The following is a 27,405-nucleotide window of genomic DNA, read 5'->3' on the forward strand; positions in this document are numbered from 1 at the left end:
ACTTTACAACCAATTTTCTGTAGGAATTCCAGGAGTTCGGCCAGAAGCTCGATGTGCTCTGCCTTGGTGTCTGTCTGCAGTAATAGGTCGTCCACATACTGGACCAGACATTCAGGTCGAGAAAATTTTGACAAACCATTTGCCAGCTGTCGGTGGAAAATGGAGGGGGAGTTCTGGAATCCTTGTGGAAGGCATGTCCACGTGTACTGCTGATTTTAAAAAGTGACGGCAAATTTGAATTGGCACGCTTTTGCCAATGGAATGGACCAGAATCCATTACTGATGTCCCAAACCGTAAAGTATTGTGAGTTGAGTCCCTGTTTGAGCATGGTCTCGGGACTTGTGGCTACCGTGGGGGCTGCTGCGGGGGTGACTTTGTTGAGTTCCCGGTAATCAATGGTCAGTCGCCATAATCCATTGGGCTTTCTCATTGGCCAAATCGGGGCATTATTAGTGGAGGCTACTGATCTGAGTACGCCCTGCTCTAATAAGCTGTCAATAACTTTTGAGATTTCTCCCTCTGCCTCTTGGGGAAATCCGTATTGCTTTTGGGGTCTACGGTCAGGTCCTGTGATTTGAACGGAACCAGTCATCCGGCCACAGTCGTGTTTGTGGGTCACGAATGCTGTCCCGTGCTTCTGCAGAACTGCCCTAACCTGCTTTTCTGTGCTAATTGTGGTCGTGTCAAACCAAAATTTGCCTACTGCACTAATCTTGTTTGCATATTCTTCTATGATGAGCGTTGCGGGGGCTCTTGCGGATTTTGCCATTCTCCAAATACATTGATTGACTGGATCGAAGGATAGGTTGTTGGAATTCATAAAATCGATGCCCAAAATGTGTTCTGCTGTGTGGGGCAGGTCGACTAAGACTATGGGGTGCTTGGTGGTGATGTTGCCGATTTGAATGGGTACAGGGGCTGTGATGTGTCCCTGCTGTGTGTGGCCTGTAAAGCCGCTGAGGGTGATGGTGGCTGTAGTGGGCCACGTGTCTTACTGGAATATGGTGGATGAATTTATTGTGGTGCGGGGCCCTCCTGTGTCCCAGAGAAATTCGATGGGCAGTCCCCGTATCTTTGCTGCAACTACTGGTCGGCCGGACCTATCCCAAAGGGTGTCGCAGACCCAACTGGGGGAGCCCGAACACTGTCAGTCCATTCCGTTCAGGTCCGTCTGGTCTGAACGGGTGCTCACACTATGTATGGGCACTGTCCTATTCTTATTCAGAGTGCCTGCCTGCTGGGCTCTCTGTGGCTTTTGTGGGGCATTGCATTCTCGTGTAAAATGTCCTAAATGTCCACAGTTGTAACACTCCTGTGGCTTTTGTGGGGGTGGGGGCTGTTCCTGCCTTCATTTACCCAAGTGGGGTTCTGTTGTGCCTTAACTGTGTGTATGTTTGCTTCTGCCTGCTGTTCTTCGGGATTTTTGTTCGTGGGTTTGTTTTGAACAGATTGCTCCCAGGAGAGGGACAATCTTTTTACAACCCATTTCTCATTATGAGCTTCCTCTGAGGGGGTCATAATTTGTACAGGCTTTTTGTCCCGTTTCTGTGGCATGGGAGATAAGGGTGCGGGTCCACTTGGCCATGTTGTCTGGGGGCAAATGGGCGCGGTCTAAGTCTCCGAAAACTGCTGCGAAATGGATCCACAAGCGTCCAGCAAACGCTGTGGGGTGCTCGGTTTTCTTTTGCCTGCACTTATTGAGGCCTTCTACGGGGTCACCCCTGTTATACCCGATTGCGTCTAGGATCGCGGTATGCATTTCTGCAAGGGTGCCTCCTCCTACATTCTGTGGGTCGGGAAGGGCTGCTACAACCGAAGAGTCTAAACTCAAAACTGTGAGCTTTATTTGTTCTCGTTCATCCAGGCCGTACATGGTAGCCTGCTGTTTTACTCTGGCAAAGAAGTGGTGGGGGTCTGAGGTGGGGAGGAACGGTTTGATTTTATCGCACGCGTCCTGTAATTGGGTCACTGTTAAGGGGGTGGTGTACAGAAATTCCGTGTCGTCCGATGTGGCTGTGCAGTGGCTGGTGACTGGGTTCATTGGAGCCTGAACTATCTGCTCTGTGGGGGGTTGGGGCGCTTTTCTCTTCTGGGGCTTTCCCTGCGCGCATGTTCCTGAACATATCTCTGCACTGTCTCACTCAATTCTTCCCAATTAGGGCCGTCTTCCTCATCTAACTGTGATCCAAAGGTTTCCTGGAATCCTTTCTGAACTGAAAGCAAAGACTGCAGTTCTGCAATCTGCTTCCGGCACTTTGCGTGGTCTAATGAGCTTTGTCTGTGCTCCATGGTGGTAGGATGGGGTGCTCTTAATGCTGCTTTCAGGTCGCTACACTGCCTTTGCAATGCCTCTACCTGTTTCTCTGTTTCCTCTCTTACCAGGACTGCATGTTGCGTGTCCTGATAGACCTTTTCGTACTGTGTCTGGAAGCTGCTTAAGTGCGCCAGACAAGACTGGTGTGCCCTCTTGGCATCGTCCACCTCTCCGTCCTTTGCTGCTAACGTCCTTCTTAATTCTAGGTTCTCTTTCTCTATCTCGCCCACATCGACCTTACTCATTCGATGTGTCGCCTCTATCTCTTTACGGAGCATCCGAACGACCTCCTCTGTGCCTCGCAATTGTGCCAAACAGGACACGATTGCCATCGGCTTGCGAGCTTTTCCCAAGCTTTTCTTATGGATTTTGCTCAGGTTCTCCCACCAAGTATGTCCTATACTCTCGGGACCTGTTTCCTCATTGTCACAGAATTCGCTCCCTTCGAGGTACTTTCTGATTTCCTCTTCCCAAACGGGACACTGTCCTACTCTACTGCTGGTCGCTGCGACCACAAATTCTTCGGGGTTCGTGAGGCGTTGCATTGCCTGCATTGCCATCTTTCCTCTCTAAATTCTTCTCTTAAAATTTGGAACAAGGGGTATTAAGGCGGTGCTGTAATTACGGGTACGGCTTTCGCTATTTTCCGGAATACAAACTCCCGACAGTTTTGTCGCAACAAAAATCTATCAGTTTACCTTATAACCCTGTTAGTTACGCATGCACTAACACACTTCTGAATTATGAGGATTGATCAGAACTGCTTGAACACTTGCGGTTTTTCTGTTCCCAATTGGATCTCCAATTCAAATTTTGGGTTCTCCCGGAGTGGTTAAGCCACTTCTAGATCGGGTCCCATCTGGGTCGCCAGTAATATGTTGCTAACTTTTGGTTGGTTCAATTGGCTCTGTTTTATAACATTTGCTCTAGAGTCGCCAGGTATCTTTATGATACAGACACGAGGTTCAAGTTCAAGTAATGATCAATAACTCAACACACCAATTAGTAATATTCAAATCAAAACACATTTATTATACACAGTAAATCGCTACTCATGCATAAACTCTACTTTCTAGGCTATTTCTATAACTAACAGGCCTATACTTAGCTTTGGACTGGCCCACCAGGTCAGGGGAACAAATGGCCTTTCGTTCAGGTCCTGAGTCTGCGGGATTCAAAAGCTGGTATGGATTGGTAGCTAGGAGCGCCTTTCTCGTAGCGAGCGTTGACTTGAGACTTACTTGCTTGGAGGCAACAAGACAGGTCACTGTCAAGGGTTGGTTCAAGTTGCTGAGTGACCCTGCCAAAGAAGGGACGATTTGAACTTGGGGGCTTTACTTTATAGTCCCCAGGGGCTTCCCGCCCTTCGGGGTGGACCCCGTACCTGGTTCCAAGTGATTGGACTACTTTCCGGTCAATTGGATCGATTTCTCCAATGCTGGAGCGGTTCCCTCATCGCTAGGCGGTCCCTAAATGTTCGTTGGCTTTCCTGTGTCTTGGCTCCTCCTGGCGCCGAGGAGTCTGGCTTGGCTTTATTTACCTTAACTGTTGCCATTGTGCCTGGGAATCGCACATTACTCTGTAGATGGCTGCTACATTACTATGCAGATGGCTGCTGGTTTCAGTGCTGTCTGGTTCCTTACAGGTCTCAATACACATGATTTCTGTATTTGCTAGTCTTTGCCTGTATTGGCTGAATTTCCCTTCAGCCTTTGCGGTTCTCCATTTTAAGTCGGGAAGTGGCCAACTCAGGTGGCTACAGTCTTCACAATCTCACTTGCTTTGTCATTCAATGTTCCATTTCTGCTAATGATATAAGTTCTCACTGCATCCGTTTAAACAAAATCAAGAGGTTTGTCCTCAAACTCGCTTTGCTTAGTCTTCAAATGCCTTTGAGGTTTTGAGAGTTTTAATCTTTCATTTGCCAGTACTTCCCTGAATATAACACACATGGGCTTTGCATCCTGATTTGCACTGGCACAATTAATAAACCCATACCTCAAGAAAACTTCAGTATACTGCTTTGTTCCTGATTTCAGCTTCTTCTTAATGTGTTGTTCACCAGAGGCTTTGGAGCTCACACCAGCACTGCTGTCATCTACAAAATGGAGGAATCTCTCTTGTGTCCAGAGCATGTGACGTCAGTGTACAGGGCGTGTGACCTGCTCCCTGCCGCCACTTCTGGAGAGAAGACTCCATCGATGTTCAAAAATAATCTGCTCCTGGGTCAGAGCACTGACTTCAGGATGAGGCGGGCTCCGGGCCTGCACATTGCTGAGGGGCATGAATGTGCGGGATAGCCGGCTAGCATGCTGAAAGCCGGTCGTGGCCGGCATTTCTAAAACCAGTTGCAGCCGATGGGCACTTCTTCCCGCGATCGGGAATGACGCGACCCTCCCGACACCAAACGGTGACCCACTCGCAGGTCGCATCCCTGAGTTTGTACACCACTCCCACAGTAACATATTACCTTTTCCATTTCTCATCTTGACCCAAACTGCTTTTTATCCTAGATTCCTGAACTTAAGTCATCCCTCTCTATTGTGCTAATACAGGCTTGTCCAACTTTTTTGTGTGGGGCGGGCCACATATCCATTTCTGCTCACTCGAGGGGTCGATGAGCACATTTCGGAAAAATAGGATTTGGTACAATTTTAAATATGAATTATTTTTTTAAAGAGCTATGAACAAAAGGAACAACTTTCTGAGCAAAAATAAAGCAATGTCAAAGCAATAAATTGATAATTAAAAGAAGGCTAATTAAGAAAGACGACCATTAGATGTGAGAGAGTGAGAGTATATGTGTTCCAGTTCACTTCCAGCCTCAAGGTATGAGTGTGGGTTAAGTACGTGTTGGTGGGTAGGGGTGAGGGTGAATGAGAACCCCGAGACTGGGAATGAGCCAGACAGACACATACATGCACACTCAGACACCACACATAGACTCTCTCTCCCTCACATGCACACACACAAACTCTCACATGCCTACACACACACATACTCCCTCACAAACGCACTCCCTCCCTCTTTCCTTCCTTCACACGCACGTTCCCTCCCTCCTTCCTTCACAGGCATGCGTGCTCCCTCCTTACTTCCTTCCTTCACATGCACATGCACTCCCTCCCTCCTTCTCATGCAAGCATGTTCCCTTCCTCACGCATGTACACATTTTCTCTCTTTCTCTCACACTCTTATCTCATACACACATTCCACTCTCATATCCACACCCCCCACAACCTCGCTCACAAACGTAAAAACTGCCCAGAACTTTCTGGCCATTCTCGACAGCGGCGACTTCGCCACCACTGACGGTTTCCCAGTGGTGAAGGACGCATTCAACGGCAAACCTCGGTGACCATGGCAGGATCAGAAGATTCCGACCTTGGCCAATGATGGGCCGCCTCTGCTGCCACAAAACACAGGATGTGTTGCGGGAAAACCCCACCTACTGACACACATACACACTTTCCCTCTCACTCACACAGATACACACAATCGTCTCTTGCACACACACTCGTATGGATGTAGTTCTGCATTGTAGTTTCACCAGGGTGGCACCTCATTTTCAGGTACCGTATGCCTGGTGCTGCTCCTGATATGCTCATATGCACTCTCATTGAATCGCAGTTGAATCTTATGGTACAGTGGATAGCATCCCTGCCTCTGACCCAGGTGCTCTGGGTTCAAGTCCCACTCCAGGACTTGATGTCCAAGGATGGTGCATTCATAACGCAGCCAACAGGTTGGGTAACAATCAGGAAATCCTTTCAACACATGCCAACGGCAGGCAGTAAGAGTGGGAGGGGCTCCTGGTCAGACATGTGACGGAAAAAATGTTGGCGCCTCTAGCATCATTACCATTGCTATTTTTTAAAAATTATTCCTTTCTCAGTTACAAAGCCAATGGACAGAGTGGGCAGGGCAAGTCCTTCATCCATCTCATTGCTTGCACCAAGAGCCACAAAAAGAACATACTAGATCCAAGCTGATAAGAACAGGCATTACATCTGTTCTCAGACTCGATCCTACACTTGATCTTAACTAAAACGCCAAAAACAGCCAGGCTGCAGCATGTAAAAATGTATGTCTGTAAACCACCACAAGTGTCATTGGTGTAACTATTCTCAATACAGAGAGCGACTCACCCTTTAAAGGACTGTCAATTAGTTTGTTTAATTGTCATATTCAAAAGAGTATAAAGAGGGGACTTCTGGTTGCGCATGTAGGTGGAGGTCGCCTGTTTGATGGCTCTGGCGGAGTAGTCGCTTTTAGGACCTTTACACCCAGTTTTGGGGAAAATTCTTCGGTGAGAAGGTCTGGGGCATTTATTGAATGTCATAAACTGGAAAAAAGAACCCAGGGAAAAAGGGAGTGAGCGAAAGACCGCCGTCAAGCATGGTGAGGTGTTCAGTGGAAATAAAGATGGCGGGTGAGAGGCCATTGGGTGGGGCCGCGACCATCATGGTGGAAAAGATATTAAAAGTGTTGGCCGGGGCCACGGCCTCTCACCCGCCATCTTTATTCCCACTGAACTCCTCACCACGCTTGATGGCGGTCTTTCGCTCACTCCCTTTTTCCGGGGGGGTGTATTGGCCGGATTCATGAGAGACGTTTTTACAACCACGGGATAGGGAGTATTCGTTCGTTTCACTGGTGCAAAAGGTGTATTCAAGGATTGATTTTTTGTGATGGGGAAGACGCTGCTCATTGGAGTAAAGAAGGCCGAGTATTCGGCGATCGTGATATCGGACCATGCTCTGCATTGGGTGGATGTGGTCTTGGATAAGGGTCCAGCCCAGAGGCGTGCGTGGAGGCTCGGTGTGAGTTTGATGGCAGACCCGAATTTGTGCACTAGTATGGGGAAGGTGATTGAGGAGTATGTGGAGTTTAACTGAAATGGGGAGGTCTCGCCGTCGGGGGTTGGGGAGGCGTTGAAGGCGATAGTGAGGGGCGAGTTAATTTCATTCAAGACGAAGGTGGATAGGGAATGGACGCAGTTGGTGGAGGAGATTTGAGGTAGATGGAAGATATGTGGAGGATCTGAAACCGGACCTTTTGGTGTGGAGGAAGGAGTTGCAGGTGAAGTTTGATCTTCTATCCACAGGAAGGGCAATTCGGCAGCTGAGGCGAACGAGGGGTGTTGTCGTTGAGTATGGTGAGAATGCCAGTCGATTTCTTGGGGTCAGCAACATTGTCAGGCAGCAGTGACGGAGATGGTGTGGATTAGGGATGGAACAGGCAGGTTGGTGGAGGAGATGAATAAGGTGTTTGAAGATTTTTATAGGGGCATGTATAAGTTGGAGCCGCCGGAGGATGAGTCGGAAATGAGGGAATTTCTGGAGCAACTAGAAGTTGGAGGTGGGAGAGGAGAAGAGGGCCGGATTGGAGGAACCAATGGGGGTGGAGAAAGTGCAGGCAGAGATAGGGAGAATGTAGTTGGGCAAGGCACCGGTGCCGGATGGATAAGCTGATGGTTGAAATGTATGAGGACACGATGGTAAGGGGAGTATTGCCGGAGAGATGAGGCAGGCAGCCAACTCATTATTACTCAAAAAGGCGATGGATACGGTGGAGTGTGGGTCATACAGGCCCATTTCTCTACTGAACATGGATGCTAAGATATTGACGAGGTGTTGGTGGTAAGGTTGGAGGTGTCCCTTCCGAAGTGGTGGGGGAGGATCAGACAAGGTTCATCAAGGGCAGGCAGCTGTTGTGAAATGTGCGGCGGCTGCTGACTCTGGTGCGTTCTCTGGCAGAGGGAAGGGAGCTGGAGGAGTTGGTTGCATTAGGTGGGGTAAAGGTGTTTGACAGAGTGGAGTGGATTTATTTGTTTTAGGTGCTGGAGAAGTTTGGGAGTGGGCGTTTTTGGAGTATAAGTTAAATTTAGGGATGAGCGAATATTTTGTGGTGTCTTCTCCTGGTGCAGTTGCGGAAGTGGGAGGATTGCCATTCCGAGTAGCAAAAAGTTCATTTTGGGTATTTGGGGGTGCAGCTGGCACAGGACTGAGCATGACCTCTTAAAGCTTAATTTCACAAGCCCGGGGGGGGGGGAGAGGAGGATTTGGTGCAATAGGATAGTCTCCCCTTGTCGCTAACGGGCAGAGTGCATGCAGTAAAAATTAACATTCTTCCAAGGTTCTTGTTTCTGTTCCAGATCCTGCTGGTCTTTTTGCCAGAGTCATTCTTTCAAGGGGTGGACAGGTTGGTCTTGTAATTTGTGTTTGTAGAGAAGGTGGCTAGGATAAGGAAAGTGGTGCCCCCAAGGGGGCTGCAGTCGGGGGTTTGGCCCTTCTGAACTTGTTACACTATTACTGGGTAGCAAATTCGGAGATGGTGCAGGGCTGGAGTAGAGAGAATGATGATTTGTGGGTTTGAATGGAGTTGGGTTCTTGTAAAGGGTCGGGGTTGCGTGTGCTGGTAACAGCGCTGCTACTGTTCGACCCAGAGAAGTACTCGGGTAGTCCTGTGTTGGTAGCCATGCTGAAGATTTGGGACAATTCTGACAGCACTTCAAGTTGAGGGCAGGTTCAAGGGTGATGCCGATAAGAGGGAATTGAGCCAGGGAGGCTCAAATCTGGGGCGTCATTCTCCGCCGGCGGGAGTCTCCGTTTTGCCGGCGCTGGGGGGTTTCCCGACGGCGTGGGGCTGCCCCACAATGGGAAACCCCATTGACCGGCCGGTGTTACGGAGACTCCCGCCGGCCGGTCGGAGCAGAAATGTGGCGAGGCAGGTAGGAGAATTTCGCCCCTGATTTTGGAGAAGCGGAGGAGTTGGGGGTTAGATATGGGCTCCAGTGTGAGGAGGACGTTGGGTATATGCAGGTGCAGAATTTTGCAAGAAAGGTCTTCCCAAACCTTCCTCCGGCACCGTCCTGAGTTTCTGCACATGGAATTGGAGACAGATTTCCTGGAGGCTATATTTGGGATGTCAGACCTGCTGGAGTTGCAGACAGGTGCAGGGGCAGATGTTTTCGCCTTTGCCTCGTTAATCACTTGCAGGTGGATCCTGTTGGGGTGCAGGTCAGCTCCTCCCTCCTGTGGCTTGCCGAGGCTGGTGGATCTAATGGAGTTCCTGTACTTGGATAATGAATAAGGTAAAATTTGCTCTGAGAGGAACAGATGAGGAGTTCTACCGGGGGATGAGGTTTGTTTGTCTTACATTTTGGAGATCCGGTTGCCGTCAAAGGGGAGGGGTGGTGGCAGTTCGGGAGGGGCGTGACATTGGAGTTGGGATTTATTTGTTGTAAAATGTTGGGTTCATTTGTTGTAAAAATGTTCATCAAAATATTTTTTTACATTCTTTTTAAGTGTATATAGAGACTTGGCATGGAGGATGTTCGACACAGCAGTTAATGCAATAAAATGTTGATTAGGTTCACGCCTGTAATTTTAACAGCCTTAAGGAATCTGTGTTCCACGTGGTTATAGAACATACAATGCAGAAGGAGGCCATTCGGCCCTTTGAGTCTGCACCGACCCACTTAAGCCTCACTTCCACCCTATCCCCGTAGCCCAATAACCCCTCCTAACCTTTTTTGGACGCTAAGGGCAATTTAGCATGGCCAATCCACCTAACCTGCACGTCTTTGGACTGTGGGAGGAAACCGGAGCACCCGGAGGAAACCCACGCAGACACGGGGAGAATGTGTAGACTCCGCACAGACAGTGACCCAGCGGGGAATCGAACCTGGCACTCTGAAGCCACAGTGCTAGCCACGTGTGCTACCGTGCTGCCCGTGAATATAAAGGGGTGGCAGCCCCTTTTTCATCATTTGCAGAGCTGCTCCTCAAGTTTTTCTTGCATTCAGCCCCATGCTCTTGATCTCTGATCACCCGGTACAGAAGGGGGGAAAAGTCGGATCAGAGGACTCCTTGTTGGCCTTGTTGATGTAAACTTTCCGATGGAATATGAATTAATGATTGCTTTTTGCTACATGGTATTTTCCTGCTGAGCCAGTGAACTTTGGACTAAGAGTGACTCTAGCAGATGTATCTTCCAAAATCAATGGGTCAATGATGACCAGTTCTCCATTTCTGCAGGTACTGTCATTCTAAGTTGTCAAAACAGCTGCGATCACAGCCAGGACTGGCAACTCATGACCTTATGTTATCACATGCACAACAAATGGATTGGACAAATGTAAACTTCTGTGTAAAGAATTGATAGCCACATATGTCATGAATTGAGATACTAAGAGAATAAGGATTGATAACTAAATATGGTATGAACTGCGATACTAAGAGAATTGATTGCCTGTATGTAAATGAAGAATGTGAACTAATTCTGCTTTGATAGGGTATATTAACACAGTTTTAAGCCACAGCTCAGAGAGAAGGTGCCGACTGGGGTCCAGGACCTTACTCCCAGAGCTCTGTACAATAAATTACTTTTTTGCTCACGTTAAGGTCTATTTGTGAATATTTTCACCAACACCCTGATCCTGACCAAACATGTTCAGGCAGAATCACTTCTCGCCCTTTTGGTTAAGATGAGCGTGGGATCAGGTGTAATGTGTGGATCTGGTATGTCTCTTTAATGGGGACCATGAATTGGATTCAATTTGAATTTGAATTGTTTTTTGGAGCAGGCAAGGAGCTGGATTAGGGGGTTGCCCCTGTCCACACTCTGAGCTCTGGCTTTGTAACTCGGATAAAGTAATAAAAAATAACATGTTCAGGCAGCAGGCAGTTTGTGTGTGTGTGTGTGTTTTTGGGGGGGGGGGGGGGGGGCTGATTTTTGCTTTTGTTACAATAACCTGAAAGTTTCCCTTTAAGGGGTTGATTTGATTATTTGCTCACTTGTTTATTTGATTTATTCAACAGGCTTTACAGATAGACAACTGAGACACTGGGTGTTGGTTAGGGAGGATGCAGACAATTGTAATATAGCATTCTGTAAATATAAGAAAGAGATGAGCATTTGGGTTTCTATTTCACCATCTGCCCATCAGAAACGTAACAATGGTAATGGTCGATCAAGGGATGTGTTCGACCACTAGATTACAAATGATGATTGAACATAATCTGAGGTTGTTGATGACCACAAGACCTCAGGAATAACCACTTTGAACTGTTAGATCTGTTCTAATCTATCCATTTTGCACACGGTACCGCCAGACAATACAAAGGAAGGTGTTCTTAGTCTGAAGCTGAGACTTCATCTCCACAAGAGCTCTGTGGCAGTCACTCGTACCAATACCATACCATCATGGACAGATACATGAGGGTGAGGATGAGGTCAAGTGGATTTTTCCCTATGTTCTTTCTCTTATCTTTTTTTGTTTGACATGAAACATGGATGACTAACAGCTATCAAGAAAGGAAGCTCAACAAACTTCATCTTTGCTGTTTGTGGCACAACACACATCCTGGGCATGACATAGAAGGCCAAAATCATGAATGCAACAGTCCTCTCAGGCAAATCTCCTAAGAATGCTGGCACTCATAAAGCTGAGGCAACTTTTCTGGCTCAGGCGCTGATGCACGATCAATCACTACTGAAGCGAGATTGTAGTCCAATTGAAGGCTTTAATGAACAAGTAGTTACCCCAGCCTCTCCGGTACAGAATGACTGCTGTGGGTGAAACACATACTCTTATGCTCCGCCTGCTGGGCGGAACCAGCAGGCAGGTTCTACCACTCATACTACAGTATAAGGTACATCCCACCTAGGTACCGTGATACCCCTAATATAGCCTACCACATTCACCCCCTGTTTTAAAAAAAAAGAGTCCGGCGGGGGTGGTGGCCTTGCTTTTACAGTGGTAGAGGTTATAGCGGTACTCTTCGGTGCCTTTACATGCAATACACATATTTACAGACAATTATTTACAAGTTCATTTTACAATGAAACTATCAGCCGGTTGGGGTACCTGTTCGTCCTCTGCGATCGTCGCAATGGTGATGCTGGCGTCGGCTCGGGCATCCATGGATCTGGGAGCGTGTCGTCTTCAGCTTCATCGCATCTGGATGGAGCCAGTGGGAGGACGGATCCTCCTGGGAAGGGGCTGCGGTGATGTGCGCCGGTGAAAAAATGGTTGGGGTTGGTGGTGGTGGAGGGGGGGGCGGGGTGTGATCCAGTGGGGCCAGATCCCGGAAGGAGACCGTGTCTTGTCGGCCATCGTGGTGTGCCACATAGGCGTACTGGGGGTTAGCATGGAGGAGATGTACCCTCTCGACCAGTGGGTCCGACTTGTGGGTATGTGTTTGCGGAGTAGGACGGGTCCGGGGGCTGCCTGCCATGTTGGGACCGAGGTCCCCGAGGAGGACTTCCAAGGGAAGGCAAGGAGACGGTCATGAGGTATTTTGTTGGTAGTAGTGCACAGCAGTGATCGGATGGAGTGAAGTGTATCGGGGAGGACCGCCTGCCATCGGGACACTGAGAGATTCTTGGACCGTAGGGCCAGTAGGATGGCCTTCCAGACCATCCCATTCTCCCTCTCTACCTGCCTGTTTCCCCGGGTATTGTAACTGGTCATCCTACTGGAGGCAATGCCCTTGCTGAGCAGGAATTGACGCAGCTCGTCACTCATGAAGGAGGACCCCCTATCGCTATGGATGTAGGCGGGGAAACAGAACAGGGTAAAAATGCTGTGGAGGGCTTTAATGACGGTGGCAGCCGTCATGTCGGGACATGGGATGGCGAAAGGGAACCGGGAGTACTCATCAATCACGTTTAAGAAATACGTGTTGCGGTCAGTGGAGGGAAGGGGCCCTTTGAAATCCACGCTGAGGCGTTCAAAGGGGCGGGAAGCCTTCACCAGGTGCGCTTTCTCTGGCCTGTAGACGTGCGGCTTGCACAAGATCTCGCAATTATTGGTGCAGAGCTCGATCCTCCACCGTAAGATCTTATCATTCTTAATTTTGCCCCGCTGTGCATTGTCAAACATGAAGGCTACCGACCGTTGGTCAGTGAGGAGAGTGAATCTCCTGCCGGCCAGGTAATGCCTCCAATGCCGCACAGCTTCGACGATGGCTTGGGCCTCCATCTCAACGGAGGAATGGCGGATTTCTGAGGCGTGGAGGGTGCATGAAAAGAAGGCCACGGGTCTGCCCGCCTGATTGAGGGTGGCAGCCAGAGCTACGTCTGATGCATCGCTCTCGACCTGGAAGGGGAGAGACTCATCGACTGCGTGCATCGTCGCCCTGGCGATGTCTGCTTTGATGCGACTGAAAGCCTGGCGGGCCTCTGTCGGTAGGGGAAAAACCGTGGACTGGATTAGTGGGCGGGCCTTGTCCGCATAATTGGGGACCCACTGGGCGTAATAAGAAAAGAAGTCCAGGCAACGTTTCAGGACCTTGGGGCAGTGGGGGAGGGGAAACTCCATGAGGGGGCGCATGCGTTCAGGATCTGGGCCTATGACTCCATCATGCACCATGTAGCCGAGGATGGCTAGGCGATCGGTGCTAAACACGCATTTGTCCTCGTTATAGGTTAAGTTAAGGATTTTTGCTGTATGGAGGAATTTGCGGAGGTTGGTGTCGTGGTCCTGCTGGTCGTGGCCGCAGATGGTGACATTGTCGAGATACGGGAACGTAGCCCGCAGACCGTACCGGTCAACCATTTGGTCCATCTCCCGTTGGAAGACCGAGACCCCATTTGTGACACCAAAGGGAACCCTGAGAAAGTGGTAGAGCCGCCTATCTGCTTCGAATGCAGTGTACTTGCTGTTGTCCGAGCGAATGGGGAGCTGGTGGTAGGCTGATTTAAGGTCCACAGTGGAGAAAACCTTGTATTGCGCTATCTGGTTGACCATTTCAGATATGCAGGGGAGAGGGTACGCGTCGAGCTGCGTATACCTGTTGATGGTCTGACTGCAGTCTATGACCATCCTATGTTTCTCCCCAGTCTTTACAACCACCACTTGAGCTCTCCAGGGGCTGTTGCTGATGTTTCTCTGTCTACCAGCTGCAGTCCTCGTCTGACAGCTATCTTTAAGGACTCACCTAGCTGAGTCAATAGTGGTGCTACCAAACCACTCTTGGCGATGGATACTGTAGTCCCTCAGCCAGAGTACATTCCATGCCATTGCTACTCCCAGAGTTTCTTCCAGTATGTTCAACATGGGATTGTCTCATCAGCTGAAGGGTCCTGTAACATGAGCTCATTAAAGACCTGTTTCTGTTGTTACAACTGATGTTCTGGTTCTCTCAAGTTTTAATTAACAAAGAACAGCTCCAAAACAGTTAATATAGACATTCATTGCATAAGATTTTTTATATTATAACACAACTTATCTTGAAACAATGCTCATTCAAATGTTCATTTTACCTCCAGCTTCTGTTTGGTGTCTTTCCCCAAAAGGTCTCGGATCTCTTCATTGTAAATTTCCAAATATGAAGCCCTCACCAGGAACTTTGTATTTTCTGTACACTGTGGGTGAACACACAGTGGCAGTGAAACCACTTAAACTGCTTACATTTTGCTGCAAAGTAATCAAAGTACTAAATGATATCAAATCTAAATGTAATGATGTTGACTAATAGCTGATTATTTCATTTTATGAACAGCTAAGGAGGAAGACAACAACAGAGCAGAATATAAATGGCAGCTTAAAATGTGCTTTTTGAGGTCACTGTTCTGTACTTCCTCCCACAAGAACAAGTTATCAACTAGCTCCTATTTCTAACACAATCCAACCTCTAGGACTGGCAAAAGTGATTTACCATCCAGCTTTATTTTCTTCCCTGTGGAGAGCTGCTTCAACTCTGGTTGGACATCGGTGACAGGATAACTGAGATCAGGAACTCATCATATGGTGAATCCCAAATGCAAACCAGTATTCTGTTTTATTCATGAGTCTTTGACTCACATCTGAATATGCCTTTACTTATGCTTCAAGAAGACATGTACCATGCCAAATGTTTTGATGTTCGGAATTCATTTTTCTGCACCTTTGACTCACAGGGATACTAGATAAATGCTACAAATGCTACAGGTCTATTACTGGAAAAAAATGAGACATGAGCAAAAAAACTGCATTGTATCACCATCTCCTTTGCAACTCTTGGGTCTCACAAGAATTCAATAAATAACTTCACAAATCCATTATAAAGTCAGAGCTCTAACTTAACTACCTGGATACTCTCAAATATATGTTCAAAAGCCCTGGGAATAACTCCTCGTTGCGATGTTGGATGAGAAATGCCTTGCATGGTGAACGACTTCCCACTTCCTGTCTGTCCATAGGCAAATATTGTTCCATTGTAGCCTTCAGTGACACCCTAGAAAAGAATTGAATTACTCATAATTGAAAATTATAATTCTAAAGGCATAAAAGTGTCTCAATCAAACTGATAATTATCATGTGTGGTATGGGAACAAAGATGATTTTTATATCCACATTGCTTTTAGAGTATATCCACAAAATATATTAATTTTAAAACTTTAATTTAAAATGTTGCCTTTCCACTTCCCTCCCCTCCTTTCTTAGAATCCACCTCTTTGTTCTATTCCGAAACTCTCCCGACACTGGGCATCTGTTTCTCCCCAAACTGCTGTAAAAGTTCTTGAGAGTTTCTGGTGAAAATAAATGTTGTGTGTCTTGTAGGGTTCATCCTGCATCACATACAAGTCACAATTGTCTGAGATCTTTTAAGAAAACATCAAAAATACATTCTTGCTTTACAAGCTTTCGCCATTTCCCAAAGCTCTTTCCCCATCTTTTAAGCAACCATGATGTTGCAACAGCAACTACACTTGATTATTTTACAAACTGTAAAGCACTACCTCAGCCAGTACAGGAATTGAACCAATGCTGTTGGCATTAGACTGCATTTCAATACCACACTGATCAAATCGGCACTCTCCGGTGACATCCCCTTCCGATTGTTAATCTCCCATCATCTCCACTCTAAATTTTCGACTGGGGCTTCCTCTTGATTGCTGACCTCTCCCTGCCTCCCAATGTCCTCCTCCTCCCTACCCCTCGTTCCCCCCCCCCCCCCCCCCCCACCCCAATGTGATGGGGAATACTCCCTGGATGAGAATAATGCCCACAACACTAGAAGCTCAGGATAAAGCAGGCTGCTTGATCAGCACCTCACCCACCAATTTAAAGATACTTGCACCATCTATAAGATGCAATGCATAAAACACCAAGTCTTTTTCCACATCACTTTACAAATGCAAGTTTTTCCAGATGGATGTGGGCAGCAGATGCATGGAAACACCTTACCTGCTGAGTTCCCCTCCAAGTCACACACAGTCTTGACTCAGATATATTTCAATGGCTTTGCATTGTTGCTGGGTCAAAACCTTGCATCCTCCTATCGAACAGAATGGTGGAGTACGATAAGCACTCGTACAGTTGCAGTTCCAAAATGTGGCTCAACACCACTGTTGCAAAAATCTGATTTCATAATTCATGTCTCAGAAATATAACTTGAAGTTTGGGGATTGAATATTTTTTTTAAATGTAAATAGAAATCTTGAATGAGAAACTGGTAAACATCTAAAATAATTGCAAACCAACCAGACCTGGAATAGTTACAGTTCAAAGGATAACCTGCAGTTATTAAATAAGGTCAGAGTTGGAAGTGGGGTACTAAGGAAGGCACGGCAGCACAAGGGCGGCACGGTGGCACAGTGGTTTGCACTGCCGCCTCATAGCGCCAGAGACCCGGGTTAAATTCCAGCCTTGGGTGATTGCCTGTGTGGAGTTTGCACATTCTGCCCGTGTCTGCATGGGTTTCCTCCGGGTGCCCCGGTTTCCTCCCACAGTCCAAAGATGTGCAGGTTAGGTGGATTGGCCATGTTAAATTGCCCCTTAGTGTCTATGGATGTGCAGGTTAAGTGATGGGAATAGGGGGGACTGGACATGGGTAGCGTGCTCATTCGAAGGGTTGGTGCAGACTCGATGGACCAAATTGCCTCCTTCTGCACTGCAGGGATTCTATTCTATGACACCCAAACAATGGATGACCCATCTTTTAGCTTTTGGAAGGAACAGGATGTCTACACTTATTCCAATAAAGAATTTAAATTATTCTTGTCTCCAAATCAACAAAGTTAACAGCAACTTCTAAACAGGAGGATTTCTTGGTGGAACTAGTTTGGAAAAAGGCTTGTTACATCCACTTTTTAAATTAATTCATGGGATGTCAGCGATGTTGGTTAGGCCAGCATTTATTGCCTAGTTGCCCGTAAGAAGGTAGTGATGGGCGGCAGAGTGGTGCAGTGATTAGCACTGCTGCCTCAGGTTGCCGAGAATCCGGGTTCAATTCCGGCCCCGGGTCTTTGTCCATGGGAGTTTGCACATTCTTTCCATGTCTGCATGGGTCTCACCCCACAATCCAAAGATGTGCAGGGTAGATGGATTGGCCACACCAAATTGCCCCTTAATTGGGGAAAAAAAAAATTGGGTACTTTAATTTTTTTTTTTAAAAAGGTGATAAGCTACCTTCTTGAACTGCTGCAGTCCATGTGGTGCAGGTACACTCACAGTGCTGTTAGGGAAGGAGTTCCAGGACTTTGACTCAGAGACAGTGAAGGAATGGTGATAGATTTCCAAGTCAGGATGGTGAGTGGCTTGGAGGGGAACTTCCAGGCGGTGGGGCTCCCATATATCTGCTGCCCCTTGTCCCTCTAGATGATAGTGGTCATGGATTTGGAAGGTGCTTTCCAAGGAGCCTTGGTGAGTTCCTACAGTGCATTTGGTAGATGATACACATGATACAACTGCTGCTTGCCACAGAATTTCCAGCATCTGATCTGCTCTTGTGGTCACAGCATTTTTATGGCTATTCCAGTTCAGTTTCTGTTCAATGGCAACCTCCAGGATGTTGATAGCAGAGGGTTCAGTAATGGAAATGCCATTAAATGTTGGAGCGATAGTTAGATTCTCTCTTGTTGGAGGTGGTCATTGCCTGGCACTTGTGTGGCAAGGATGTTACTTGCCACTTGTCAGCCCAAGCCTGGATATTGTCCAGATCTTGTTGCATTCGCTTCAGTATCTGAGGAGTCGTGAATGGTGCTGAACATTGTGCAGTCCAGAACATAATAATAATCTTTATTATTGTCACAAGTAGGATTAAATTAACACTGCAATGAAGTTACTGTGAAAATCCCCTAGTCACCGCACTCCGGCGCCTGTTCGGGTTCCCGGAGGCAGAATTCAGAATGTCCAATTCATCTAACAAGCACGTCTTTCGGGACTTGTGGAAGGAAACCGGGGCACCCAGAGGAAACCCACAAAGATTCGGGGAGAATGTGCAAACTCCGCACAGACAGTGACCCAAGTCAAGAATCAAACCTGGGACCCTGGTGCTGTGAAGCAACCGTGCGAACTACTCTGCTACTGTGCCACCTGCCCCCAATTCTGACCTTTGATGGAAGGTAATTGATGAAGCAGCTGAAGATGGTTGGGCCTAGGACATAGCCCTTGAAAGCCAGGGGGATTTCTGATGTGGAATCACTAAGAAAGAGTGCAATTAGAGCCCAAGCTCGGGCTGAGGCATCCAAATTTGTACAGTCTTACAGGAACATTGAAGGGTCGCTTGGCCAAATGCCAATGGAATTATCCTTAGGAAATCCCATATCTCAAAGAACAGCTGAAACACTGAGGGGCAAATCAAGAGTGAATTCTGGAGAGCTGTGGAAAACTTTGGTTTGATCCTAGGGGAAGTGAATAAATCCTCATGATTCTTAGAAATAAGGGAACTGGATAGAAGTGAAAAGTAGGAAGGAGTAAAACCTAGGTTTTTGTAGACTATAGTGTTAATTTAGTATTGCCTGATCTGTTCAATTTCTTTTTTTTTGACAAACTTTTTATTAAGACATTCATGGTTTTATAACAACAAAACAGACAAATTCAAATGTAAACATAATTCAGTACGTAACACCCCTCCAACCAACAACCATACCCCACCAAATTAGCTTATATACACAATTTCCAACGTCCCTGCATCTCCTCTAGCTGATCCCGCCTAAACTGAACTAAACTAAACTAACTCCCCCTACCCGCCTCATTCCCTAACTCCCATTATTGTATCTGCCAACAGTTTAGCTTTCCCCGAAGAGGTCGATAAACAGCTGCCACCTCCGGACGAACCCTAACACTGATCCTCTCAGGGCGAACTTAATTTTCTCAAGCCTAAGAAACCCGGCCATGTCGCTAACCCATACCCACGATATCCGGGGCTGCCGGTCCCTCCACGCTAATAAGATCCGTCTCCGGGCTACCAAGGAGGCAAAGGCCAAAATGTCAGCCTCTCTCGCTCCCTGGACTCCCAGGTCTTCCGACACTCCAAAGATCGCCACCTCTGGACTCGGCGCCACCCTCGTTTCTAGCACCGTGGACATGACATCGGCAAATCCCTGCCAGAATCCCCCAAGCTTCGGACATGCCCAAAACATGTGGACATGATTTGCAGGCCCTCCCGCACACCTCCCACACCTGTCCTCCACCCCTTCAAAAAGCCTGCTCATCTGGGCCACCGTCTTGTGTGCCCGGTGAACCATCTTAAATTGTATCAGGCTGAGCCTGGCACACGATGAGGGTGTGTTGACTCTGCTCAAGAGCATCCTCCCACAGACCTGACTCTAGCGCCTTACCCAGCTCATCTTCCCACTTACGCTTTACCTCCCCTATCTGGGTAAATAATAATAATGTTTTTATTTTCATAAGTAGGCTTACATTAACACTGCAATGAGGTTACTGTGAAAAGCACCTAATCGTCACATTCCGCCGCCTGTTCGTGTACACAGATGGAGAACTCAGAATTCTCAGCTGGTACGGGAATTGAACCTGCGCTGCTGGCATTGTTCTGCATTACAAACCAGCTGCTTAGCCCACTGAGCTAAACCAGCCTCTTCCCTCCCACTCCATAAGTTCTTTATAAATTTCCGAGACCCTCCCCTCCCCACCCCCGTTTTAGAACTACCTTAACCTGTATCCCCTGTGGCGGTAGAAGCGGAAAGGTCGAAACCTGCCTTCACACAAAGTCCCTCACCTGCAGATAGCGAAACCCATTCCCACCCAGCAATTCGAACTCCTCCTCCAAATCCTCCAAACAAGGAAAGCTCCCATCAATAAACGGATCCCCCAGCCTCTCAATCCCTGCTCTCTGCCAACTCCACAATCCCCCAACCAAACTCCCCGGGACAAACCGGTGATTGCCACAAATTGGAGTCCACTCCCATGTGCTTCCGCCACTGTCCCAAAACTCTCAGAGCCGCCACCACCACCGGGTTTGTAGCGTACCGAGCCGCCGGAAACAGCAGAGGTGCCGTTACCACTGCGCCTAAACTTGTTCCCCGACATGATGCCGCCTCTACCCGCTACCGTACCGACCCCTCCCCCACTTACCCACTTTATTTGCTCAACTAACCGGGCCAGATTTAATTTATGCAACTGTGCCCAGCCCCGTGCAACCTGATTGGTCTGTATGACCCGCATTGTTCTGGGTCCTTTCCCGCTTCAGGATCAATGAGATGGATGCCTGTGACATCGTTGGGGGAAGAACACCCCACTCTCTAGTCTCATTAAATGCCCTCACCAGCAGCGAACCCAGCACCCCAAAAAACCTCTTATAAAATTCCACTGGGTATCCGTCCGGTCCCGGGGCCTTGCCCGACTGCATGGCCTCCAATCCCTCTACTACTTCCACAATCCCAATCGGGGCTCCCAGCCCCTCCAACTCTTGCTCCACCTTCGGAAACTCCAAACCCTCCAAGAATTGCCTCATCCCCTCCACCTCAGCTGGGGGCTCCGACTCATACAGCCAACTGTAAAATTCCTTGAACACCACATTCACCCCCGCTGTGTCCAAAATTGTGTTCCCCCCTATATCCTTCACTCTTCCTATCTCCCTGACCTCCTCCCTTTTCCTGAGCTGGTGTGCTAGCATCCTACTGGCCTTCTCCCCATACTCGTATACCGCCCCTCTCGCCTACCTCAACGGCCCCATCGCCTTCCCTGTGTGGATATCAGGCCAAACTCCATCTGCAGCTTCTCCGCTCCTTCAACAACCCCGCCTCCAGGGCTTCCGAGTTCCTTCTATCCACCTGGAAGGTCTCCCTAACCAGCCTATCCATCTCTGCCCGCTTCACCTTCCCCTATAAGCCCGTACCGAAATCAGCTCCCCCCTAACTACTGCCTTCAGTGCCTCCCTTACCATTGCTGCTGAAACCTTCCGTGTCATTTATCTCCAAATGATTCTGGATGGCCTCCCTCACCCGCCCACACACCTCCTCATCCGCTAACTGTCCTACATCCAATCTTCATTGCGGGCGCTGACCCCCCTCCTTGCTCTCCCGTAAATCCACCCAGTGTGGGGTATGGTCCGGCACAACAATCGCCGAATAGTCAGCATCCACCACCCCTGTCAGCAAAGCCCTGTTCAAAATGAAAAAAATCAATCCAGGAGTACACTTTGTGTACATGGGAGAAAAAGGATAACTCCTTCGCTCTTGGTCGTCCGAACCTCCACGCATCTACCCCTCCCATCTGTTCCATAAACCCCTTTAGTTCCATCGCCGCAGCTGGCACCCTCCCTGTCCTTGAACTCGACCAATCAAACCTCGGATCTATAACCGTATTAAAGTCTGCTCCCCATGATCAGCCTGTGCGAGTCCAGGTCTGGGATCTTCCCCAACACCCACCTCATAAACTCCACTTCGTCCCAGTTTGGTGCGTAAATATTCACTAATATCACCGGCATCCTTTCCAGTTTCCCACTCACCATAACATACCTACCTCCCCGAGTCCGCCACTATGCTCCCTGCCTCAAATGACACCCGCTTATTGATCAAAATCGCTACCCCCCCTAGTTTTAGAATATAGCCCTGAGTGGAATACCTGCCCAACCCACCCCTTCCTCAGCCTTGTCTGATCCACTACCCTCAGGTTGTCTCCTGTAGCATTGTCACATCCGCCTTCAAACTCTTCAAATGCACGAACACGGGAGCCCTCTTGACCGGCCCATTCAGCCCTCTCACGTTCCACGTGATCAGCCTGGTCCGGGGGGGGGGGGGGCACTGCACCACCGCCCCCCCCTCCCCCGCCGATCAACCATGATCCTTCTTAGGCCAGCCTCCAGCCCGCGTCACCTCAGTCCCGCCCTCAGGCTCCTACCATCATTGACTCTCAATTTGTCTCCAAATGCCAGACCCACCCGTCAGCAGATCAATACCTCAACCATAACAAAATAACAATCCCAACCCCCCTCAACAAACTGATAACCTGCTCGTCCCCCACTGCGCTTCCGTGAGCTAGCCCGCCCAGCTAGCCTGATAGCCCCCACCCATGGCACCAAGAATCCTACCCCCCACTGATCTCCACCCCCCCCTGCTCGAACATACATATGCAAAACATCACAATCCCCAACAAACACAAAGAAGAAAATTCCACCCACCATCCCCCATTAAGAACAAAGTTAATCCGCAAACAAAACGGAGCAACAGCCCCAAATTTAGTGCAAAACAATACATACAAAACCCAAAGAGAAAAGAAATTTAGCAGCATATCAAGAACACAACTACTCGCCCCCAAGTTCAATGTCCTCCATCACCTGCCAGTCCCCTGTCCTTAAGAAAGTTCATTGCCTCATCTGGCGATCTGAAATAAAGTTCCTGGCCCTCATAAGTGACCCACAAACACGCTGGGTACACCATGCCAAACTTCACCCCCTTCTTAAAGAGGGCTGATTTTACCTTATTGAAACTCACCCTTCTTTTTGACCAGTTCCGCACCCAAGTCCTGGTAAATACGCAGCTCGTTGTCTGCCCGGCCCACCTCAAGATCTGTTCCTTGTCCAGGAACCGGTGCATTCATACCACCATCGCCCGCGGCGGCTCATTCCTCAACGGCTTCTTCATCAGCGCTCTGTACACCCTATGCACTTCCAGGGGTCGAACAAACACACCTTCGCCCAGCAGCTTCTCGAACATACGCGCTACATATGTACCTGCGTCCGATCCCTCGCTGCCCACCGAAAGGCCAACAATCCTCAGGTTCTGCCTGCGCAACCTGTTCTCCAAATCCTCCACTTTCTCTTGCAGCCTCTTCTGGTGGTCCTTCATCAGCCCCATCTCCAACGCGGTCACGGCTAGCTGCTCATCGTGCCCAGCAACCGCCTCTTCCACCTTCTGGATCGCCTAGCCCTGGGCTTCCAATCTCTGTTCCACACGATCAGCCCCCGTCTTAATCGGATCCAGGTATTCCTTTCTTTGCTGAGCAAAGCTCTCCTGGAGGACGACCACCAGCTGCCCCGTTGACCACTGGGTCGGCAGTTTCGGTCCCTGACCCGCCGCCGTATTTTCCTGTGCTGCAGACTCCACTCCAGTCTTTGACCAACGATCTCTCCTTTTCAGACCACTTCTGGTCCACAAATCCATACACTGGTGGGAATCCTTCTCCTCTACATTGCCAGTCTCCTGTCTTGTCAATTAAATCCACCGTAAGTCGGGGAAAAAGGTCCTAAAGATCCACCACGAGCGGGAGCTACCAAATAAGTGACCACTCACTCCATGGCCGCCACCGGAAGTCCGATCTGTTCAATTTCTTTATAAAGATTTTTTTAAAGTAAAATGTGAAATTTTGTGTGTAGTTCTTTCAGGTAATAATGGGGAGTTTGAATTTCTCTTGGAGCGCTAATTTTCTTTACGGAAATCACAACACTGCCTCCTTAAACAAAATTATGGATAGGCAATAAATACCACATCATCAGCAATGCCCGCATCACATGAATTAATACATTTAAAAATAGTCCAACTTCTTTCCTTCAACATTAAATGGCATTACCATTGTTGAATTCACCACCATCGACCCCCTGGTGGTTGTTATGGTCCAGAAACTCAAATGGACCAGTTACATAAATACCGTAATTAGTGAAGTAACTCAGAAGCTGGGTAATTTTGTGGTGAGTGGCTCAACTTCTGACTGAAGGCAAAAAATGATGGAAAGGTGGGTGCTGTAGTGAAAATGAAAATCACTGAACAATTAATGATTCTAAACCCATTATTATTACAACCACCCAGACACCATGCTACTTTGGTTTACTGCCAAATTCTGTCTGCTATATGCTAAATATCAATAATCTAACAACTCGCTTATTAAGTTTTAAGCTCAATACCAACTGAGCTTACATATATGTATATGTGTGGTCTCTTTTGGGTGGTATGATACACCCCCACATGTATGGGAAATACATATAATCGCAGATATGAATTGGTGGGAAATAGTTAATAATCATGAAAATGCAATTATATTTCGAGGTGTTAGCTGGGTACCCAAACATTTACATATCAATGGAGTGTTTTGCAATATGTAACATTCACACTGTATGAAACTGTTTGCAGAACAACATGTAAGCAACCAGAGCAACCCAAATCCAATCTCGCCTTTCCCATTCCCCACCATGGGCTCTGGGGTTCCAAATTGCTATATTGTCACGGGTGTGCTCTTGTGTTGGGGAGGAAACAACATCCAAGGATCTCACAACTGATCACTATCCAATTACCCCCTTTTCAGAAAATGAGGTGTGGGTGTTGAGACAGGTCCAATTGGTTGCCGCCATTCACTGTCACGATAGGTTGAGTGAAGTAGTGGATGGCAATACTGCCCACGGGACTATACATATGGCAAACTTGGAGAAATTCAGGTAGGAGGTAGCCTGTTCTTTCTGGAACCAAGAACAACGTATTTTAGACACCAATTTAATTGGCAAGGTTACATTTGATATTTGTTACTTTAATTTTAAGCATCTTAGATTAATTGTTTCTTTCCTCATATTAGTGGTGAGCTGAAGGGTCCTGGCACTTATCTGATGGTCAATGGCTGACAGAATGCAGAGGGTCAGGATAGACTGACAGAAAGCAGATAAATGGGTCCTTTTCTGGCTGGCGAACTGTAACTGGCGGGGTGCCGCAGAGGTCAGTCCTCAGACCTCAACTGTTTACAATTTATATAAATGATTTGCAATCAGGGACAAAGTTTAATATAGCAAAATTTGTATAATGATACTAAAATAGGTGGGAATGCAGGCAGTGAAGCGGTGATAAAGATTTTACAGACGGATATTGATAGGCTAAGGGCCATAGAGCGGCACAATAGCACAATGGTTAGCACTGCTGCTTCACAGCACCATGGACCCGGTTCAATTCCTGGCTTGGGTCACTGTCTGTGCGGAATCTGCACATTCTCCCAGTGTCTGCGTGGGTTTCCTTCGGGTGCTCCGGTTTCCTCTCACAAGTCCCGAAAGACTTGTTAGGTGAACTGGACATTCTGAATTCTCCCTTAGTGTATCCGAACAGGTGCCGTAGTGTGGCACTTAGGGAATTTTCACAGTAACTTCATTGCAGTGTTAATGTAAGCCTACTTGTGACACTAATAAAGATTATTATTATAAATTTGGCAGATGGAGTTTAATGTAGACAAGTGTGAGGTTATCGATTTTGGCCGAATAAATAGAAGGCAAATTACCAAATGGAAAGCGGATTCAACCAGCGCCTAGTCAGAGGGATCTGGGTGTCTTTGTTCATGAATCACAGGAAATTGGTATGCAGGTACAGCATGTAATTAAAAAGGCAAATGGAATGTTTGCAAATTTATTGCAAAGGACTGGAGTATAAAAGTAGCGAAATGTTAGTTGCAATTGGTCAGACCATATCTGGAGTATTGTGTCCAGTTTTGATCTGTTTTAATGAACAGTTGGAGGCTTTTTCCCAGGGCGGAAGTGACAATTACAAGGGGGCACAAGTTCAAGGTGAGAGGGGAAAGGTTCAGTGGAGATGTGCGGGAGAAGTTTTTTTACACAGAGGGTGGTGGTGCCCTGGAATGCACTGCCAAGTGAGGTGGTTGAGGCAAATACGTTAGCGACTGTCTTGGGTCTGGATAGACACATGAACAGATGGGGTATAGAATGAAACAGGTGGTTGGTCTAGATAGGACATGTAATCGGCGCAGGCTTGGAGGGCTGAAGGGCCTGTTCCTGTGCTGTATTGTTCTTTGATGAGAGGGGATCTGATCCGAGGTGTATAAAATACTAAATGGGAGTGATAAAGTAAACGTAGACCAAATGTTCCCCCTTGTGGGGAAATCAAGAACGAGAGGCAGTAGATTTAGAACTGCGATCAGGAGGAACTATATACCGCAGATTGTGGTGAATTTGTGGAATTTGCTGCCCCACAGTGCGATGGAGTCATTAAATGGTTTCAAGAGATAGATATATTTCTGATAAAAATGGGTTAAACAGACATGGGCAACTGGTGGGGAGGTGGATTTGAGACCAGGAAGAGATTAGCCATGATCTGATTGAATGGCGGAGCAGGCTCGAGGGGCTGAATGACCTACTTCTGCTCCTAATTCCTATGTTCCTATGATCATAGAATCCCTACAGTGCAAAGAATATCCCTAGTGGGAGACTTCCGGGTGCGGCGATGACCAGCTGAGTCGCATGTTTCGGCAGCTCCCTGTGAAAAGGACTTTTGGGCTCTTGATAGGAGCCCCAACGGCAATTTTGACGGCTAAAAACACTGTGCGGTAAACCAGAAGGGAATCCCCCCTGGATACGGATGGAAAAAGGAGGAGAGAGTGGCCAGATTGCAGTGGATCCTTTAGAACAGCGGCAAGGAAGGCAAGCAAAAACCAAGATGGCGTCGGAAGGTGGCAGTTTAACATGGGGCCCTGAACAACAAGAGTTCTTGAAATGCTGTGTGGAAGAGATAAAAAAGGAAATGAAGAAAGAGCTGTTGGCCCCGATACTACAGGCGATCGAAGGGCTAAAGGAGGAACAAAAGACCCAGGAGCGGGAGCTTCGGGTCGTGAAGGCAAAGGCAGCCGAGAATGAGGACGATATACAGGGCCTGGTGGTGAAGACGGAGACGCAGGAGGCACATCAGAAACAATGTGTGGAAAGGTTGGAGGCACTGGAAAACAACGCAAGGAGGAACAACCTGAGGATTCTTGGTCTTCCTGAAGGTGTGGAGGGAGCGGACGTCGGGGCATATGTGAGCACGATGCTGCACTCGTTAATGGGAGCGGAGGCCCCGGCGGGTCCGTTGGAGGTGGAGGGAGCATACCGAGTGATGGCGCGAGGACCAAGAGCAGGAGAAATTCCCAGAGCCATAGTGGTGAGATTCCTCCGTTTTA

The 27,405-nt window shown here is 48.0% G+C and overlaps 1 protein-coding gene across 4 annotated transcripts in view; it reads right to left on the bottom strand.

The window, feature by feature from the left end:
• The window catches only part of kif17 (kinesin family member 17), a 164,113-nt gene that overhangs the window by 130,967 nt on the left and 5,741 nt on the right, over positions 1-27,405 (bottom strand). For all 4 annotated transcript variants that reach the window (XM_072478507.1, XM_072478506.1, XM_072478504.1 and 1 more), the window contains exons 2-3: positions 15,392-15,538; positions 14,586-14,687 (exon numbers count right to left, since the gene is read on the bottom strand). In XM_072478507.1, the coding sequence (XP_072334608.1) occupies positions 14,586-14,687; positions 15,392-15,538 (249 nt within the window). The remainder of the gene's footprint in view (positions 1-14,585; positions 14,688-15,391; positions 15,539-27,405) is intronic.

This window comes from Scyliorhinus torazame, chromosome 16 (assembly GCF_047496885.1).
Source record: "Scyliorhinus torazame isolate Kashiwa2021f chromosome 16, sScyTor2.1, whole genome shotgun sequence".
Classification (NCBI taxonomy): Eukaryota; Metazoa; Chordata; class Chondrichthyes; order Carcharhiniformes; family Scyliorhinidae; genus Scyliorhinus; species Scyliorhinus torazame.